This window comes from Rhinoraja longicauda, chromosome 12, assembly GCF_053455715.1.
Source record: "Rhinoraja longicauda isolate Sanriku21f chromosome 12, sRhiLon1.1, whole genome shotgun sequence".
NCBI lineage: Eukaryota > Metazoa > Chordata > Chondrichthyes > Rajiformes > Arhynchobatidae > Rhinoraja > Rhinoraja longicauda.
Window position 1 is genome coordinate 2,234,688 of NC_135964.1, and position 20,348 is coordinate 2,255,035.

Consider the following 20,348-nt stretch of genomic DNA (forward strand, 5'->3'; position numbering starts at 1 on the left):
CGTTTGATCCGTATCCCTCCAAACTTGCCCTAATCATGTACCTCTCTAACTGTTTCTTAAACGTTGGGAGAGTCCCAGCCTCAACTACCTCCTCTGGCAGCTTGTTCCATACACCCACAACCATTTATATGAATAAGTTGCCCCTCAGATTCCTATGAAATCTTTTCCCCTTCACCTTAAACCTATGTCCTCTGGTCCTCGATTTGCCTACTCTGGGCAAGAGATTCTGTGCATCTACCCAATCTATTCCTCTCAGCACTTGTAAATACTGTGGCAATGATGTTCTGATGAACTACTTTTCCTCTGCTGCCTGACCATAATTAGCACCTGCTCTTTATTAAGATCAGTGAGCGTATGATATAACTGGCCAATAACAAATTAAAATAGCCTAAAAGCATTATGATAAAGTCTCAATGATTGCTTTACAAGTCTAGAATAAACTCAAAACAAACAAAACTTGAAAAATCAATATAAACTACCCAAATCAGAATACCACTTGAATCAAGTTCTCTTGCTAAATGCTAATTAAATGTCAATGCCCAGACACAGGCCCAAGTTACAAACAAAATCATCAACGAACCACTACTTCTGCCAGAGCTCAGTGAGCAGATTATATCTGAATACAGCCCAATGCATTCTGCAGATAAAAAGGGAAAAAATCACAATTAAAAACAACCTGCAGGCAAATTACACCATAATCCTCAGAATATATCAATACAGTTCACAATAACAGGTCTTACTCAATTCACAAATGAGACTCTCCATGATAGTGCATGAAAATTCCCATCACAACTCATCTTCTTGACCCATCTATTGTATTTGATAATGTAGGAAAATACTGCAGATGCTGGTACAAATCAAAGGTATTTATTCATAAAATGCTGGAGTAACTCAACGGGTCAGGCAGCATCTCAGGAGAGAAGGAATGGGTGACGTTTCGGGTCGAGAGCCTTCTTTTTCAGTCTGAATAAGGGTCTCGACCCGAAATGTCACCCATATTGTATTTGATAAGGTCGATCGCAGTATCCTCCAACAAACCCAATGCCTTTGCCCAGATGGATGGGACTGAAGAATCCAATCTGGTGAGTTAAGCATAAACCTCAGGACTAAAGTTGCTCGCAATGGCACCTATTCTTCTGCTTCCACCCTCCCCCCCCACCTGCAAGGGTTTATCCTTGACCTTGTTCCATCTCTTACCTCCAAGCTTCCATTATCCCAAAACACATGAAGCACTAACAACTTGTTCAATCTCAACAACTCCTTGGATTCTTCCACCCTTACAAAATTGTCAAACTTCTTGACCAACATGCAGCTGAACTTTCTTCAACTACATGACGGAAATGGTGTCAGCAAGATATTCAATTGCCACGTTAATTCCTAACTCTGCCCCACATCTGCTCAGTTGCTGCGGAAAGCCCCATCCATGCTCTCGTTCCATCCAGACATGATTAATTAAATCCACACCAGCCTTTCCTCTCTGCTTTCCACCTTCCAAAGATTTGGGGATTGTCATGATAGTCTCCCTGCTCCCCTATTTCATGTTAGATTGCTAACCAATTAAACATGCAAAATCCTGAGGATGATGTTTCCTAGGTTGGGTGTCTGGAACCAGATGCTGTAGCCACAGAATAAGATGTCACCTCTTCAGGATGGGGATGGAAATAGGATTGAGTGTGAACCTCTGCTTCTAGTTCTTGATTTGGCTTCCATAAGAACCAAGAAAAATGTCTGGTTATGGATTTATGTTTCTTGTTTTAAAATTCCCTCTTGTCTTCATTCCGCTCTCTGTAACTTCCTCCACTCCTAAAGTTTTAAGAGAAATTCACTCCTCCAACTATGAATCCAGTCGCTTCACTTCAGGGCTATCAGGACCTCAAAACTCCAACTTTCTAATCATCTCTATTTTTTTTCAAGATGCTCCTTGAAATTGAATTATTTCTTTGACTCGGGTTTTGATCACCCAAATTTAAAAAGTGTTAAAGATTGTTAATAACTACATTGGATTTTAAAAAAAAGGAAAGTACCAAGGAATAAGAAGCATCAATGGGGGGGGAGAGAAACCTGGTGATTTTAGACTCCATTGAATGCAAAGCTCAATTCACTGGATGAATGTAAAAGGGAGTTAGATGGAGCTCTGGGGGCTAGTGGAATCAAGGGATAAGGGGAGAAGGCAGGCACAGGTTACTGATTGTAGATGATCAGCCATGATCACAATGAATGGCGGTGCTGGCTCGAAGGGGCAAATGGCCTCCTCCTGCACCTATTTTCTAGGTTTTGATGTTTCTAAGAAAGGGCCATTCAACCCAATTAGTCCACAGCAATACTCATGCTCCCCACAGCTTCTTCCCTTTCTCCCCCACTCACATAAATCTATTTTCATTTTGCTTTATTCCCCTGGACATGTGCTTGTCCAGTCTTCCATTAAATAAATACATCTATATTATTCATCCCTGCCGCAATGAATTCTACAGCTTAGCGTGTTCTTGGAAAGAATTTCAGAGGTTATGGCTTGACCAACAGTAGTAAGATGTACGGGGGTGAAAGATGTCAGAATTGGAGGCAGCAACAGGTTCTTTGGTGAATTGGAGGACTGGATGGGCAATTAGGAATGTGTAATTAGAAAGAGAAAGTACAATAGTTGCGCTGGAAAACAGCAGTGAAGCAATATTCACGGCAAAACATTTCAAGTCTTGCACTGCAGCTCCATTCATGAAATGTAATTCAATATTATGCAGGAACATATTCTAACTCCTATATAAAATTTTACTATTTGAACAAATTAGTAGACAAACAGTGGCGAACACATTATGTCTAACTGTAATTTACACATCAAGTTAAATACTGACAAAATTGAAGACAGACATAACCTGCAGGAATGGGAAAGGATGCATTTTGCTACATTAACTAAGGCTGAATGTGAACTAATTTAGCATATCCTGTGTCTACATTTTTTAGAACTTTTCATAAATGGAATAATGAAGTATATGTATCGAATAAATCTTTGCAATATATTCTTTAAAACCACCCCAAGTAATTGTTATGGAGGATTCTCTGACAGTTATTAGTAATGACATTCTTCAATGATGATAAGTAAATTGGAGTATACAGTGGAAAAAAGCACACACTTCCAAAAGAATGCTTCTTTTTCCACCGTGAATGAACACTGTACTGCCCTCTGTTGGAAACAATATTTATTTTAAGGCTTTGACATTTGCAGGAATCTTAAAATCTTTCCAAAATCTCATGGGAATTTTTTGTGTATTTGTACAAGCTGACAGCGTTAGCAAACATTGGCCTCACTTACATTACAATTTATCAACTGCTCAGTCACAAAAATATATTTCGTTAAAACATTGCGTTATCTCTAACAGGATTCGTTGCAGAAATCCATTTCAGTCAAACACAGGCAAATTTCCAAAAGAGATAAAAATGAACATTAAAAATATATGACTCACATTTGAATTTCAATGTTTACTCAAAAGACTTGAACGGTTGAGCTTAATCTAGTTGAATGCGGCAAGCTGATATCACAAGCAGATGCTGGTACAAATCGAAGGTATTTATTCACAAAATGCTGGAGTAATTCAGCAGGTCAGGCAGCATCTCGGGAGAGAAGGAATGGGTGACGTTTCGGGTCGAGACCCTTCTTCAGTCTGAAGAAGGGTCTCGACCCGAAACGTCACCCATTCCTTCTCTCCCGAGATGCTGCCTGACCTGCTGAGTTACTCCAGCATTTTGTGAATTAATAAGCTGATATCACAAGTTTGACATGAGGGAGATGGAAAGACGGATGATTCCAGCCTTATATATTACAAAACTAAAGAAAGAAACTAACGTGACAACTACGCCTATCCTCAAAGTACAGAGATAATTTATATCTCTACACTACCGTTAGCACTGCTACACGGCTAACTTTCTTCATACCCCTGTTCTTGCAGGATCTTTGTGAAATCCTGTAAACTTTCAATGCGGCCAGTAAACCATCTAATGATCTAATGATACAGCTACTTCATTATCCTGATCTTCAACTTTCTAATGGGTCTGAATTCCTTTTGATACAAATTCCAAAGGCTTATAAACCCCCAGCGGTCCTGGCATTCCAAAACGTGACCGGCGTGATTCTGACTTTTAAGCATTTCTCCCATCCAGAGGTTATCTTTGCTGTGGACAAATTGAGGACCAACCACATCACTTAATATAAGAAAATAACTGCAGATGCTGGTACAAATCGATTTATTCACAAAATGCTGGAGTAACTCAGCAGGTCAGGCAGCATCTCGGGAGAGAAGGAATGGGTGACGTTTCGGGTCGAGACCCTTCTTCAGACTGATGTCGGGGGTGGGACAAAGGAAGGATATAGGTGGAGACAGGAAGATAGAGGGAGATCTGGGAAGGAGGAGGGGAAGGGAGGGACAGAGGAGCTATCTGAAGTTGGAGAAGTCAACGTTCATACCACCGGGCCGCAAACTGCCCAGGCGAAATATGAGGTGCTGCTCCTCCAATTTCCGGCGGGCCTCACTATGGCACTGGAGGAGGCCCATGACAGAGAGGTCAGACTGGGAATGGGAGGGGGAGTTGAAGTGCTGGGCCACCGGGAGATCAGTGGCGTTAATGCGGACCGAGCGCAGGTGTTCAGCGAAGCGATCGCCGAGCCTGCGCTTGGTTTCGCCGATATAACCATAACCATAACCATAACATAACATAACCATAACATAACAACACTTTATTGTCACTCGGCACAACACCGAGCGAAATTTCAGCAGTCACACAAAATACAGCAAAAAAGAAAAGAACACAGGACACCCGACCCCAACACAAACATCCATCACAGTGACTCCAAACACCCCCTCACTGTGATGGAGGCAACAAAACTTCCCCTCTCTTCCCCCCGCACCCACGGACAGGCAGCTCGACCCCTACCGAGGCAACCGACACGCACAGCCCCCGCAAGGGGATGGAAGGCCCCGCGGCCGAGCCGCCCCGGGCACCGAAACGTCCCGCGGCCACACCGGGCGATGTTAAGTCCAACGGCCGAGCCGCACCGGGCACTGAAACGTCCCGCGGCCGAACAGCGCTGACGATGTTAAGTCCAGCGGCCAAGCCGCACCGGGCACTGAAACGTCCCGCGGCCACACCGGGCGATGTTAAGTCCAGCGGCCAAGCCGCACCGGGCACTGAAACGTCCCGCGGCCGAGCCGCACCGGGCACTGAAACGTCCCGCGGCCGCACCGGGCGATGTTAAGTCCAGCGGCCGAGCCGCACCGGGCACTGAAACGTCCCGCGGCCGAGCTGCGCCGGCAATGTTAAGGCCCGCAGCCGAGCCGCACCGGGCACTGAAACGTCCCGCAGCCGAGCTGCGCGGGCAATGTTAAGGCCCGCAGCCGAGCCGCACCGGGCACTGAAACGTCCCGCAGCCGAGCTGCGCCGGCAATGTTAAGGCCCGCAGCCGAGCCGCACCGGGCACTGAAACGTCCCGCAGCCGAGCTGCGCCGGCAATGTTAAGGCCCGCAGCCGAGCCGCGCCCCGGGGAAGAGACCTAATAAAATAAAGGTTTCCCCCCACCCCACCCCCCCACCCCACCCCACACCCCCACCACACACCCCCACCACACATACACAGCCAAAAACAGAAACAAAAACCATCCCAACACCGACACAAACAAAAAAAAAAGAAAAAAAGACAACAGACTGCCAGAGAGCCGCAGCCGTTAGGCGCAGCCAACTGACATCTAGAGCAGCGGATGCAATAGATGAGGTTGGCGTTAATGCGGACCGAGCGCAGGTGTTCAGCGAAGCGATCGCCGAGCCTGCGCTTGGTTTCGCCGATATAGATGAGTTGACATCTAGAGCAGCGGATGCAATAGATGAGGTTAAATGGCGTTAATGCGGACCGAGCGCAGGTGTTCAGCGAAGCGATCGCCGAGCCTGCGCTTGGTTTCGCCGATATAGATGAGTTGACATCACTTAATAGGTACAAAGGCATTTACTATCTTTCATCTACTCATCGAAATGCACCAGAACAGATATTATTAAGTTACCTGACATTTGAGATGGGGTGGGCTCAGAAAAATAAATCATGAACTCATTCCAAATCATCATCATCATCATATATATACAGCCGGAAACAGGCCTTTTCGGCCCTCCAAGTCCGTGCCGCCCAGTGGTCCCCGTACATTAACACTATCCTACACCCACTAGGGACAATTTTTTACATTTTACCCAGCCAATTAACCTACATACCTGTACGTCTTTGGAGTGTGGGAGGAAACCGAAGATCTCGGAGTAAACCCACGCAGGTCACGGGGAGAACGTACAAAACTCCTTACAGTGCAGCACCCGTAGTCAGGATTAACAAAATGTTATCAAAGTCCTAAAATATCCGCTTCCTAAATTTGTTCCACATGAATTGCTTGTTAGAAGTTTATTCTTTGCCTATCTATTCAACAGTACCAAAAAAACAAAAGCGAATCCAGCCCATTAGTGCGTTGCACATTCTTAACATGTGATCTTTAGATAACATCTATTGAAGAGGAAGAATTTTCAAACAATTATTTTTAATTGAGAAAGATTTCTCTGGTTCACTTGCAAGAAATTATACAGCTAGTAAATCCATTTTAATCCACTTCAGTCATCTTTGTATAAGGACATACAACAAAAGACCCATTACATTAAATTTTCAACCAATTATCACAGCTTAGCTCATTCAAGTCGCAGCTCATATCTGACGTTATCTCTATTAAAACTCAGTTCCAACATCACTGATTATTTTTTCTGTGATGAAAACTGATGATTATTTTCTACTGAAAAAAGCAGGTGGTTAAACATCTGAAGAATAATGCTGCTCAGGGTTACAAATGTGAAAATACACACAGGACGATCAAATATTCCAACAATACTATTTCCTCCATCGTGGTGACCAGGGGAAGAGCAACAAAACACTTCCCTGCTCCAGCTTATAAGGTGTTTAAAACCTTTCTGAACTTAAATAAACACAATGTAACGAGATAAGCCAATGCCAATTATAATGATAAATTGAATATACTCCGCTTATGCTAAAATATCATATCATATCATCATATTATATCATATATATACAGCCGGAAACAGGCCTTTTCGGCCCACCAAGTCCGTGTCGCTCAGCGATCCCCGTACATTAACACTATCCTACACCCACTAGGGACAATTTTTACATTTACCTAGCCAATTAACCTACATTCCTGTACGTCTTTGGAGTGTGGGAGGAAACCGAAGATCTCGGAGAAAACCCACGCAGGTCACGGGGAAAACGTACAAACTCCTTACAGTGCAGCACCCGTAGTCAGGATCGAACCTGAGTCTCCGGCGCTGCATTCGCTGTAAAGCAGCAACTCTACCGCTGCGCTACCGTGCTTCTGGAGTACTTCTGGAGTTACAATAATTTCCGTTTTGATGCCTTAAATATTTCTTGAGAGTACCTGGAAGCAATTACTGTGTTGTTCCATGTTTGACTTTCTGAGGGAGGAAAGCATTTGGATGAAATTTATTTTCAAAAGATATTGTGCACTTGTGATCAAAACACTCCCTGCCCCAACCAACTGCTTCCTGCAGTTTTAGGGGGAGCATTGCGATACCAGAAAAAGTAAGGATAATCTGAAATTTACGACATCAAAACAATAAATTTAACACATCGATGGAAATCAATGACCTATACATTGAAATACGTGTTCCTTGGATGGTCACGTTGTAAATTTAGCCTAATAACACTACAAATGTAGAAACACGGAACTAAAGATGCTCGTTTACAAAAGAAGGCACAAAGTACTGGAGTAACCCAGTGGGCCAAGAAGCATATATGGAGAATATGGACAGGCAACATATTGGGTTGGAACCCTTCTTCAGTCTGAAGAAGGTTCGCGACCCAAAACGTCGCTTGCCCATGCTCTCCAGAGATGCTGCCTATTCACTGAATTATTCCAGCACTTTGAATACTCTTACAGTACCTACAGTACAAAGATCATTTTGCATGTCTTAAGCACCAAGTAGTGGTTGCATATCTTTACACCCGAGGGTCTGGTCTCACTGTTAGGGAAAAGCAGTTGTTTAGATCTAGTTTCCAGCACAATCTTGAAAACAAGTTACAAGCTTATCCTTTGATTTGTCAGACAAGATTTGTAGGCAGAAAACAAGAAAACATTATTTAAATATAATTAATTTACTGAAATCAAGTCTGGAAACTATATATTTCAAGAAACCCATTTAGTACAGAATGAAAATGGTGACATTTCTGATAGCATCCTCCTTGCTTATAAATGTTGTTTGGAAGATTAGTTTTCAACTATCCCTGTCAAACTGCTGAGAATAAGATCATGAGTTAACGGCTGAGCTGTTCTGTTTTATGTTTAGCTGACAACAAGCTATTGCAGTGCAGATTAAGAAGCAAGCTGAAGGACCTATAGTTACACCCTTGGGGCTAACTACTCTTGAACAAGACAGGACTTTAAGCCATTTTTATGAGATTCACCATTCCCATTGCTTTAACTGCGATACTCATGTCTGCAGCTTCCAGTCTTTCGCCACAAGGCTTGATTCTAACGTGGTCTGTGCAGTCACATGTGAAGCCTACTCCAACTAGACAGCCAACTAAGGACATCTCTCAAAAAGGCAATTTAATCCAAAGTTGTCCGCAATTATAATGCAGGAACAAACTTTTGTAGCCTTAAATCACCCCGGTTTAATCCATACTGCACCAAGTTTGGCCCAAACTTATATGCAACAAGATGTCAAACAAATAATATTTTCACAGGAAAATATTAACAGAGAGCTTTAGAGTTAATAGACTGAAGCTCTCCTTCAGCGAGTCTCAAACTACAGGGACTAACTGGTATGTACCACATGAATTCAATGCTCTGAAATTTGCATTATGTATCAACATTCTGGCAGTGTGCATGTATTTAAGGGTTCACATATGGATAAGTATGCTTGTATAATTATAATATCCCATCTGCTTACTTCATAGAGCAAGGAGAATCATTGGCCTTTAGCACACAGCCACAAATCAACAGGCACACTGCACTGACAGCCATCAGACACACAAACTAAGCAGCATCTTTTTAAATCAATACAAATTACTCAGACGGGAAAGCACAGGCAATGCCACCTGACAGCAGAGGTGCCGGTCATTGAAGGGGTTAACATGTGCCAATGCTGCTTCATGTTACTTTAAGTTTTCGTATGATAGGGATTTCAGCCTCCACGCATGAAAAGTTAAGCAATCACTTGTCTCCACGACTATTAGTGCAAGGTATTTAGTGGGAATGAACAAGTGCTTAAACTGCGGTTTCTCACTGAAGAGGGAGTAACAGTTGCAAAAGCTGAAGTGGAGGTTTTAACAGCGCATACACCTGAAGAATGTTGCTGTTGCTTCAATTTTGATTTGCAATTCTAAGTGACCTGGAAAGAATTATAGACAAGAGGATTGGGAATACGGTATTTGGTCAGTAGCTGTAATCACTTCCAAAAATTATTCGGCCTATCCATTGATAATTGCTATAATGAATGGAGATTTATAAAGATGTAGAATCCGTGACACAGCTGCTAATGGGACTTGCTGGTCCAATGCTGTCCTTGGTTGAGCAGCCATCTTGCATTGCTTCTGAGTATCCCCCGAGCTAAGTACATATTTCAACCTACTCTCAATTATTAGAAAGAATCAATGAAAGGAGTTTCCAGCAGTGCAATAAATGCAGTCATTGCTATTTTATTATATAATCATGCAGCCTGGTGCCACAAAAAGACCTGAAGAACATGCAGGCTTGCACTCAAGATAGAATAATCAGGATGCACAATTGCCTTGCAGTTAGACACAAAATGCTGGAGTAACTCAGCGGGCCAGGCAGCATCTCGGGAGAGAAGGAATGGGTGACATTTCGGGTCGAGTCCCTTCTTCAGACTGATGTCAGGGGAGGGGGCGGGACAAAGATAGGATGTAGTCGGAGACAGGAAGACTAGTGGGAGAACTGGGAAGGGGAGGGGATAGAGAGGGAAAGCAGGGACTATCTGAAGTTAGAGAAGTCAATGTTCATACCGCTGGGGTGTAAACTACCCAAGCGAAATATGAGGTGCAGTGATCATCTCAGGTCAAACTCAAGATGCAGGAAGTACTCAGCAACAGAGAAATAGATTTTAAGTTTCAGGTTGCTGGCCTTTCAAATAGTGAATGGGTATTAATAGCACGAAAGGGGGGTCGGTATATGGAAGAGGCAGTCAGAGGAGGTAGTTGAGGCAGGTACTATTATGGCATTTAAAAGACACGGACAGATACATGGATAGTACACGAGTGGAAGGATATAGACCGACTATGGGCAAATAGGACCAGCTTAGATGGGCCACCCTGGTTGGCATGGACAAGTTGGGCTGAAGGGCCGGTTTCCATGCTGTGACTCTATGACTTTGACTCTAAACTGAAACCACCAACTCAGTTTGTCCCTCTACGGAAGCTTCCTAATCTCCATAACAACATTTTGTGCTTTAATTTCAGATATCCAGCATCTGAATTTTTGTGCACACAAGAGATTGCAGATGCTGGAATCGAGCAAAAACAAAACCAAACAAGCAGCTGGAGGAACTCAGCGGGTCAGGAAGCATCTGTAGTGGGAATGAACATTTTCAATCTAATTTGTTTTGTTTTTACAACAACCTTCATGTACCTTAACCCTTTTCACAGACATTAAACGTAATGTCCATCACCTATCCCCCACCATCAGAGTATTGGATGACATCGTCATCGACCAGCAACTCAACAAGACCAATGTAAATGCAACTTTGATGAAAGAGATTACAAACAGCATCTGCATTGTGACTAACTTTGTGACCAGCAGAATCTACCCGCCACCTCTAACAAACAAGTTCAACATACAATCTACCACTTGGAGTGGTTATAGTTGCAACAGTCAGGAAACAGGAAAACATTCTGAATAGTAATCTGGTCAATTGACCTTTTACCATGGTGAGTTATCCACCTGTGCACTAGGCCTGTGGTAAATGTTGCTTTCAAGATACCAGCAGCAAACTGCCAACACTTGTTTGATTACAGCTGCCCAGACAAAACCTCCAACATCTCTCAGGTGTACATGACCACAATCACATATACCCTTGGGTTTAAATATTCGTCACCATTTGCCAGTTTCTGTAGCTCAAGCACCATGCATCCGGACATCTACCAGCGCTGTAGTTCCGTCACCACAGAAATCACAATGGTCCAAGGTCAAAGTCTGTGATCACTTTCAGATGAATAATGAACAGCAGTTAAGGATGGATAATAAATATTGGCCTTGCCAATAATGGGCACATCCTAACAATTAATACCAGCATGCTGAGTCACTGGAGAAAATCAGGAGGGAATGATTTACAGGATATAAATTCCAAGCAGCATAAGAATTTCTTATTTTAATTTGTTTTGCACATGGCTTATTAATGTAAAGAAATAAAAAGAAGCTATGTTCATGAGGGAAGTAAACAGAAGAAACTGTTTAAGGTTCAGCTCAGACAAATAAACCAGATGTCCAATTGCCAATATGCCCAATTCAAGTGATAACCAGCAGATTTGGATTTAACTGAAAGAACGTAGAAACAAACCCATGCATACATACATGTCTTGGATGCAGTGGTGGGTACTCTGTCTGCTAACAGGTTGCTAATTGGTGTCTGTGGCAAAGTCCCAGTAGCTCACAATATTTACTATTATACTTTGGCACAACTTCTCTGCAGCATGTTATAAGGTTGCCTGCATCAACCATTTGAAGTATTGCCTTGGCTGGGATCTGCCTGCAACCTCTTTTTGCAGAGGATCTTGGCTGGAGAATTGTGTCAGTCAGCTGCCATCAACCATGACTACATCAAAACATGATGAGAGGGAACATGTAAACATGTGTAGGACACAAAATGCTGCAGTAACTCAGCATCTCTGGGTAAAAGGAATGGGTGATGTTCCTTCTTCAGACTGTTTTTACAGAAAGGGTTAATCATCAATTAATTTTCAAGGACTCGGCTCCATGTTTACTTATGAACAACGATGTTAAATGCAATCCTCCGAGAGTGTATAATTACAAGAATTACTTTAATCATTTGGAGACCTTAAAATTAAAATAAAAAGCCTTCCTAATTTTGCACATCATACATTTGTTAGAAGTTTCATAAGTGACTCAATGCCAGTCAATTACATCTATGGAGCACTCAATAATTTAGTAAAAAGTCTCTACTTACTTCTGGTGAGTGTTGAGTACACAGGATACAACAAAAAAACAATCCTCCATCAGTTCCCTTAATGGACTGATGGACACAAAGTTGCTGACTTTACCCATGTTGAGTAACCAGATAGGTGAGACTGCATGGTAGTTGTAGGACCACCCTCAGGAGTACTGTGCAAATGGTAGGCTGCCTTTGTGGTGTGATTGCCTGAGTATTTACCAATAAAATTACAAATTAAAGTCTCAATGTCAACACGAGGAGACACAGAATCTGTAGATGCTGGAATCTTGCGCAAAGCACAAAGGGCTGGAGGAGCCCAGCACCTGAGAAAGGACGGACAGGCAACGTTCAGGCTGGGGACCTTTCTTCAGTCTGAAGAAGGGTCCCGACCAGAAATGTCACCTGTCCATTCCCGCTGCCTGGCCCACTGAGCAGTTTGTGTTTTAAAAAGGACATTTTCTTGGCCTTTGATAAGTCTAACAAATTAAAGTGGCTCTCAGTTTTCCAGAGTCCATGGAACTATTCAATAACATATTTCATGGCCGATCTCCTATTTTACTTCTGTGAACACTACCCAAATAACTGGTACAAACCTGGAAATACTGCCAGGGTTGTTTCTGAAAATAATCCCAAATTCCCATCAAAGTAGCAAAGTAATTGTCGTCATCATCATAACAGATATTTTCAGGAGAGAAGTGAAAGACAGCAGGTAATGTTACACGAATGTATTTCCAGGCAGCTAAACTGCCTAATTAACTATTTCCATCTATACTGCAGCTCTAAATATAAATTGTCAAGATTAAAAAGGATTACACTAATGCCAATGCTCACTGCCAAAATCCCTCAGCATTATCTGATATCGATGAGAGAAAATGACCGATTATACAGTCCAAGAACTGGGCATGGATTGAAAATGGAAATCCAATGTCCACCCACCAGTCTACCCAAAACTAACATCCACCAAGATCATTACAGCAGCAGAGTCAAGGTGAACTGTGGTGAACTGTGTGAAGACCTGGTATCAAGCAATATCTCTTACACTGGGTTAGGTTCCTTCAGACACTAACCAGGCTCAGAGTTTTGCCTGATGGCAAACGTTGAACCACTAAAATCATGACACATGCAAAGAGAAAACAGTGGATTTATTGATAGTGTTGCTATTTGCACTCAGCGAGGAAGCCACACGTTGTGCGTTATGTAACCGGGATGGGAAATAATGGGGGGGGGGGCACTTTTTATAAAGCAAAACAAAATAAAGTGTTTTTTATTATTAGTGCCACACAAAAACATAATTAATCTAGTAAGTAATTTAAGAGTGACTTTCATTATTCAGCCCCAGGTTGATGCATAAATTTCAAAGAAAATTGACAACTTCACGACATCTGCTTCTATTTATGTAACTCATTTGTCCCCACTCTGCTATTCCCCTCCCCCCTACACACACACACACACACACAACATCTACCTGACTGTTTGGGGGGATTCTTGTTCGTGGTCGACTTGGGAAATGTTTCTTTAAAAAATAAATCAGTGAACGGATCAACAATTGTATTTGTATTGCTGAAGTACAATTTCCACCAGCAACCCCCCGCTGTGCGGTCTGTGGCTGTGGTCAGCTGCTTTTGCTTTTGACGGCATTTTGTTGAGAGTGTAGCAGCTTCAGCGACTGTGGAAGGAGGGGGAGATTGACACGATTCCTTTCTCCATGCTGGTGTGTTTAATCCTGCGGCTGGCGGCGTTGTGTCAGCCCGGGCACACAACACAACCCTGGGATGAGGGGGAGAGTGAGGACACAGTCTGGCCGGCAGGCAGAGTCCACAAACATGGGACCCTGGAGGAGGGAGACCAGACCAGAGTGGCCTCTCTGCTCTGTGCTGACAGACAGCCGGGGGGGGGGGGGGGGGGGGGTCTCCACACCGTTAGGTAAGGACAACAGCAACACCGATACAAATGATACACTTAATAAATAACATAAATAACCCCCCTCCCCGACACACACTGGATCTGAAACAAAACTAGCAACGCACTTTGGAAGGGACCTCTCCAGTTAGAATTAAATGCTCCTTTAAAACATAATCAACCCAACACACACACACATATATATATAATATATATATAGATCAGTCTGAAGAAGGGTCTCGACCCGAATCGTCACCCATTCCTTCTCTCCTGAGATGCTGCCTGACCTGCTGAGTTACTCCAGCATTTTGTGAGTAAACACCTTCGATTTGTACCAGCATCTGCAGTTATCTTCTTATACTATATATACATATATATATATATATACATATATTATAAATGATACGTGTTTGTCCGTCACTCTCTCGCCACAAATGAGAGCGGTGAATGCAGACGGTTGCGAGATGTGTCCCGCCGTGGTGATGTTTGTAACGATGCTGTTGCTGTGATCTTACCTCCCATGCCAGCAGCTCATGTCTTCACTCCATCATCACGCTCCCAACTTGGCTGCTGATACAAGCGGCTCCCCGGCCGGCCGGCCCCGCGTCTGTCATGTTGCTGGGGCTGGGGCTGGGGGCTGGGGACTGGGGCAGGGGAGTCAGTCTATGTCAATGCTGGTGGAACAGCCAGTCGGTGGCACAATGTAACTTTAACTCGGCGGGCATGCCGAGCCTGGCGTGGCGTGCCCCGAACCTCCTCCTCCTCCTCCTTCACCGCCTGGCTGGTGGGTGTCTGGCGTCACCACTCAACATGCCTCTGCTCCAGGTTGTCACTACAACTAATCCGGCGCTCGGCAAGTCCACGACCTGAACCCGAGGGCACACGCTGCTCGGAGCAACACAGCTATATATACTCAGCAGGTCGGGGACAGGCACCGAAACAACCACTCCGATCACACAATGCCCCACTCAGTTTCCACAGTTTCACACCATGGTACTGAATACCCTCACTCAGTTTCACACCATGGTACTGAATACCCTCACTCAGTTTCCACAGTTTCACATAATGCCACTGAATACCCCCACTCAGTTTCCACAGTTTCACACCATGGTACTGAATACCCTCACTCAGTTTCCAGTTTCACATAATGCCACTGAATACCCCCACTCAGTTTCCACAGTTTCACACAATACCACTGAATACCCCACTGGATCACACAATACCACTGAATACCCCACAGTATCACACAACAGTACTGAATACCCCCACTCAGTTTCCACAGTTTCACATAATGCCACTGAATACCCCCACTCAGTTTCCACAGTTTCACATAATGCCACTGAATACCCCACTCAGTTTCCACTGGATCACACAATGGCACTGAATACCCTCAGTCAGTTTCCACAGTTTCACACAATGGTACTGAATACGCCACTTAGATTTTACTGTCAGTATTTTATATATATAATATTTATATACACATACATACACAAACTTCCCAACAACTGAGCCACCAAAACTCCATGTATATGCAATGGGAAGAATGTTTGTGAATGTGAATGGCTTCCAACTAGGTGATAACAGAACAGAGCGGGAGTTTTACCTCCCCTCCCCCTCCCCCTCCCCCTCCCCCTCCCCCTCCCGTTGTCTATTGACCAAGCATTGCTTACAAACTGCTAATTCCACCAACCTGCATATCTGAAAGAATTGTGTCGGACGGAACTGCAGATGCTGGTTTATATCGAAGATAGACACAAAATGCTGGAGTAACTCAGGCAGCATCTCCGGAGAGAAGGAATGGGTAACATTTTGGGTTGAGATCCTTCTTCAGACTGATCTATCTGATGGAATTAGTGGGTGATCTGCTCTTGGGATACCGCCCAAGCATCAAAAGGTGAAAATTACTATTATCACTTCAATAAGGACATCGTTACCTGAGCTGTGGATGATTTATTGTCCCAACCTGTCACCTTGGCTGAATTGATAGGTTATTTAACTCAAATTCCTGAGTTCAAATTTCACAGAGCTACTTTAAATGATTTAAATTTCCACTCAGTCTTTTCTTGAGGAAAGCAACATTAACAGTGATGTACTTCAGAAAGGGCACCAAACTTTCTACTTTTTGGGTGATTATTTGAAATCTATGGAAGACTGAAAAAGGGAGTAGGTCATTTAGCCCCTTGAGGCAACACCACCAGTGAAGTCGAGGCTGATCTGTGCCCTAATTCTACTATCTGGCTTTGTCCCATATCTTGTGATATTCTTAAAATTAACAACCAGCATCGGTGGGAATGTTCTGGAGATAGTTACAAACATTTATCGCCTTTTGAATGTATAAGTATTTCCAAAATATTAATTATATATCTGCTGATTGTTTGTCCATAATCCCATTTAACTTCTTAACCATGTGAAGTTTCCATCTCATCTCAGTGAAAGATGTTTTTTGTAGATGACGAACCTTAGTGCTGCTTTGCATTTCTGCTTCTCAAACACTCCACTGAGCCCCGTCATATTATGATCACTATTAGATAAATGTTCACGCACAGTTAGACCGTTAACTAAATCTGCCTCATTACTCCTTACTAATATCCAATATTCCCTGCCTGGTTATTGCTTCTAAAACATATTACTGCAGGAAACTAACCTTAACAGCAGAAGTAGTTCACCAACTTTCAGACATGAGCTCATCTGTTTCTCCCAATCTAGAGAAATGCCAATACCCCATTAAAATTATCAGCTTTTACTCCATATTTGTTTAAGTTCTGCATTTATGCATTGAACTGCTTCAAAATTGTCTCCAGGGAAATCTCTGTGCACTGCAACCAGAGTCCAAAATCCCCCATCCATCCATTAAATTTCCACTCATTATAACATCTTACCACTTATTACCTGTCTAAACATAAAGAGATTTAATCCATACTCATCAAGTAACAATCACCGCCACTATTTGTACTTTCTGTAGCTTCGTAACCTGGTTCATTTCATTCTCAGACCTCATTTCATTCTCAGAGCTGATTGTTTTCCAGCCATGTTCCATTATGTATAATGTTCCATTATAGCCATGGCCATTATACCATCTCCCACCTGATTGTTATGTGCTAATCAACAGTCTGAAGAAGGGTCTCGACCTGAAACGTCACCCATTCCTTCTCTCCTGAGATGCTGCCTGACCTGCTGAGTTACCACAACATTTTGTGAATAAAAACCCTTCCTCACCTGTTTCCACCCATCACTTGCAAATTCTTGGGCCACCTATCACTTGCTAATTCCTGGGCCACCTCTCCCACCCCCCACCCCACCACAATGGTTACTTCCCCGCTATTCTTTAAATCTAGATTAAAAGTCCCTACCCACACATCGACTATCCATTTCCTTCCGCAAAAGCTGCCTGACCTGCTGAGTTTCACCAGCAGAACCCTCTTTTTTTTTTAACATTGACAGGATCAGTTTTTACAATCCCTGTTCTGATGATGCATCTCTCCATGGGCTGAGGTCTGGAGAAACCTGTCCAGTTGCTTGTTCCTAATACATCCACAACTTAACTCCAGTTCGTTGATTAACAGCAAAATAGAGATGTTGCCCGACCCGCTGAGTTACTCCAGCATTTTGTGTCTACCTTCGATTTAAACCAGCATCTGCAGGGTTTTTTTCCTACACAACTATAAAATGTACTTTGTGTTTGCTATCAACGAGAAGCCATCAAATATACCATTACTGGGGAATTATCAAAAACAACATACCAAGGAAATGGTCCAGTTGATCAGTACGAGGGGTTGCCCAATACTTCAGAATGTAGTGTACACTTTTGAAAGAAAACTATTCAATACAACAAAGAATCACTTCCTGCACTGTCCATGGAATTATTAAAAAAATGTGATGAAACCCATCAAGCACAACATTCGAGGACCGAGGCAGAAAACAATCATGAACAGTAAACACCACCGTGTCATGGGACCACCCCTAATGTCAGGGAGAATTCCAATCTACAGTCACTGCAGGAACAACCCAAAGCACCAGGATTAATGCAAGTCTGATGAAGGGTCTCGACCTGAAACGTCACCCATTCCTTCTCTGCAGGGATGCTGCCTGTCCCGCTGAGTTACTCCAGCATTTTGTGACTACCAGGATTAAGGAGCCATTTTATACATAAATCCATTCAGTCAAATGTTTCTCGTCAGCAAACGGCCCACCAAATCACCAAGGGCATGGTAATTTTGTCAGCTTCTCAAAGAAAATGGCTGCACCTTCCTCTGGACAATCATAGATTAATGGGATGTGCACCACAGTTATTTTGTTGTATACATTCCAGCCAACAGTAAGACATGAAGATGGACACAAAAAGCTGGAGTAACAGGCAGCATCTCTGGAGAGGATGGGTGACGTTTTGGGTCCAGACCCTTCTTCAGACTAGTTGGGGAAAAGGGAAACGAGAGATATAGACGATGATGTAGAGAGATAAAGAACAATTAATGAAAGATATGCAAAAAACTAACAATGATAAATTAAACAGGCCATTGTTAACTGTTTGTTCGGGGAAAACAAGAAGCTGGTGCGACTTGGGTGGGAGAGGGATAGAGAGGGAATGTCAAGCTTGCCAGATTATCAGGGAAGCCAGTGATGGTAGCGTTTTATCAATTGCCTCCTGTTATAATCCACTGGTGAAAGTAAACTGGCAATTGTAGCCAATAAACTACTCAACAGTTTCCCTGTCATTCAGCACATTCAAAGGCCTCACACACAGACTCAAGCCAAATTATGCACACATTTAAGGAGCTGCATTTTATCTCATCAAGAATGGATAGGAATGGTTTAAGCGGCCAATGGCCAAATGCAGGGAAATGGGACTAGTTTAGATGGGGCATCTTCATTGGCATGGACAAATTGGCTGTGGAGCCTGGATCTGTGCTCTAAGATTCTGAGAAGCAATGTGAATTATACTATTGTTTAATATTTTGTAGATCAACCTCCATGGACATAATCCCTAAATTAGAGGTCACCACACCCAACATCAATCAGATCTTTCCTTTTCTGCCTCCTGCATGCCTTTTCAGTTTCATTATAAACTCTGAATAAAAGCCATTCATTACTCCAGTTGTGCCCCCACTCGAAATGTTACCGTAACCCCAAGCCAACTACAAACAGTTTGACAAATCTTAGCTCCGGGTACACATTCTTTCAAAAATGAAGAGCCATATCTGAGCAATAATGGACAGGAGATTCATTCCCTATTCTCCTCCCCTTTTGATCCCCACCTTTTTCCAAAGCAAATCAATCCAAATGTGGGATTCCACTGAACATTTGCAGTTGTATAGGGCCCTGGTAAGACCACATCTGGAGTATTGTGTACAGTTTTGGTCTCCTAATTTGAGGAAGGACATCCTTATAATTGAGGCAGTGCAGTGTAGGTTCACGAGATTGATCCCTGGGATGGCGGGACTGACATACGAGGAAAGATTGAAAAGACTAGGCTTGTATTCACTGGAGTTTAGAAGGATGAGAGGGGATCTTATAGAGACATATAAAATTATAAAAGGACTGGACAAGCTAGATGCAGGAAAAATGTTCCCAATGTTGGGCAAGTCCAGAATCAGGGGCCACAGTCTTAGAATAAAGGGGAGGCCATTTAAAACTGAGGTGAGAAAAAACCTTTTCACCCAGAGAATTGTGAATTTGTGGAACTCTCTGCCACAGAGGGCAGTGGAGGCCAAATCACTGGATGCATTTAAGAGAGAGTTAGATAGAGCTCTAAGGGCTAGTGGAATCAAGGGATATGGGGAGAAGGCAGGCACGGGTTATTGATTGTGGACGATCAGCCATGATCACAATGAATGGCGGTGCTGGCTCGAGGGGCCGAATGGCCTCCTCCTGCACCTATTTTCTATGTTTCTATGTCTATGTTCTAATTCAACAAAGATTATTACGCGGTGCCTCCACTCCACAATTTAAAACACTTCAGAAACGGTAAAAAAAAAGTAGCTCGTTCAAAGTACTGAGAGGAAAATTACTGAGGGGAAATGTGCACAAGTTTTAAAAAATCAAATTAAAAATATCATTTATTTCTCATACTTCGGACACAACCAAGCAATGAAAAACTTTCCTCTCAGAATATCTAACTCCTTTTCCAGTTTGCATGTTGGATTTTTTTTTTTGTCAATTATAGCATAATTCCCAACGAGTGAGAAAACAATAAAATGAAGAATAGATGCAATGATATCACATACCATT

The 20,348-nt window shown here is 43.0% G+C and overlaps 1 protein-coding gene across 9 annotated transcripts in view; it reads right to left on the reverse strand.

The window, feature by feature from the left end:
- Window positions 1-14,866, reverse strand: part of dmd (dystrophin) — a 1,595,363-nt gene extending 1,580,497 nt beyond the window's left edge. For all 9 annotated transcript variants that reach the window (XM_078408877.1, XM_078408870.1, XM_078408878.1 and 6 more), the window contains exon 1: window positions 14,639-14,866. In XM_078408877.1, the coding sequence (XP_078265003.1) occupies window positions 14,639-14,645 (7 nt within the window). In that variant the 5' untranslated portion in view covers window positions 14,646-14,866. The remainder of the gene's footprint in view (window positions 1-14,638) is intronic.
- Between the last annotated feature and the right edge of the window lie 5,482 nt (window positions 14,867-20,348).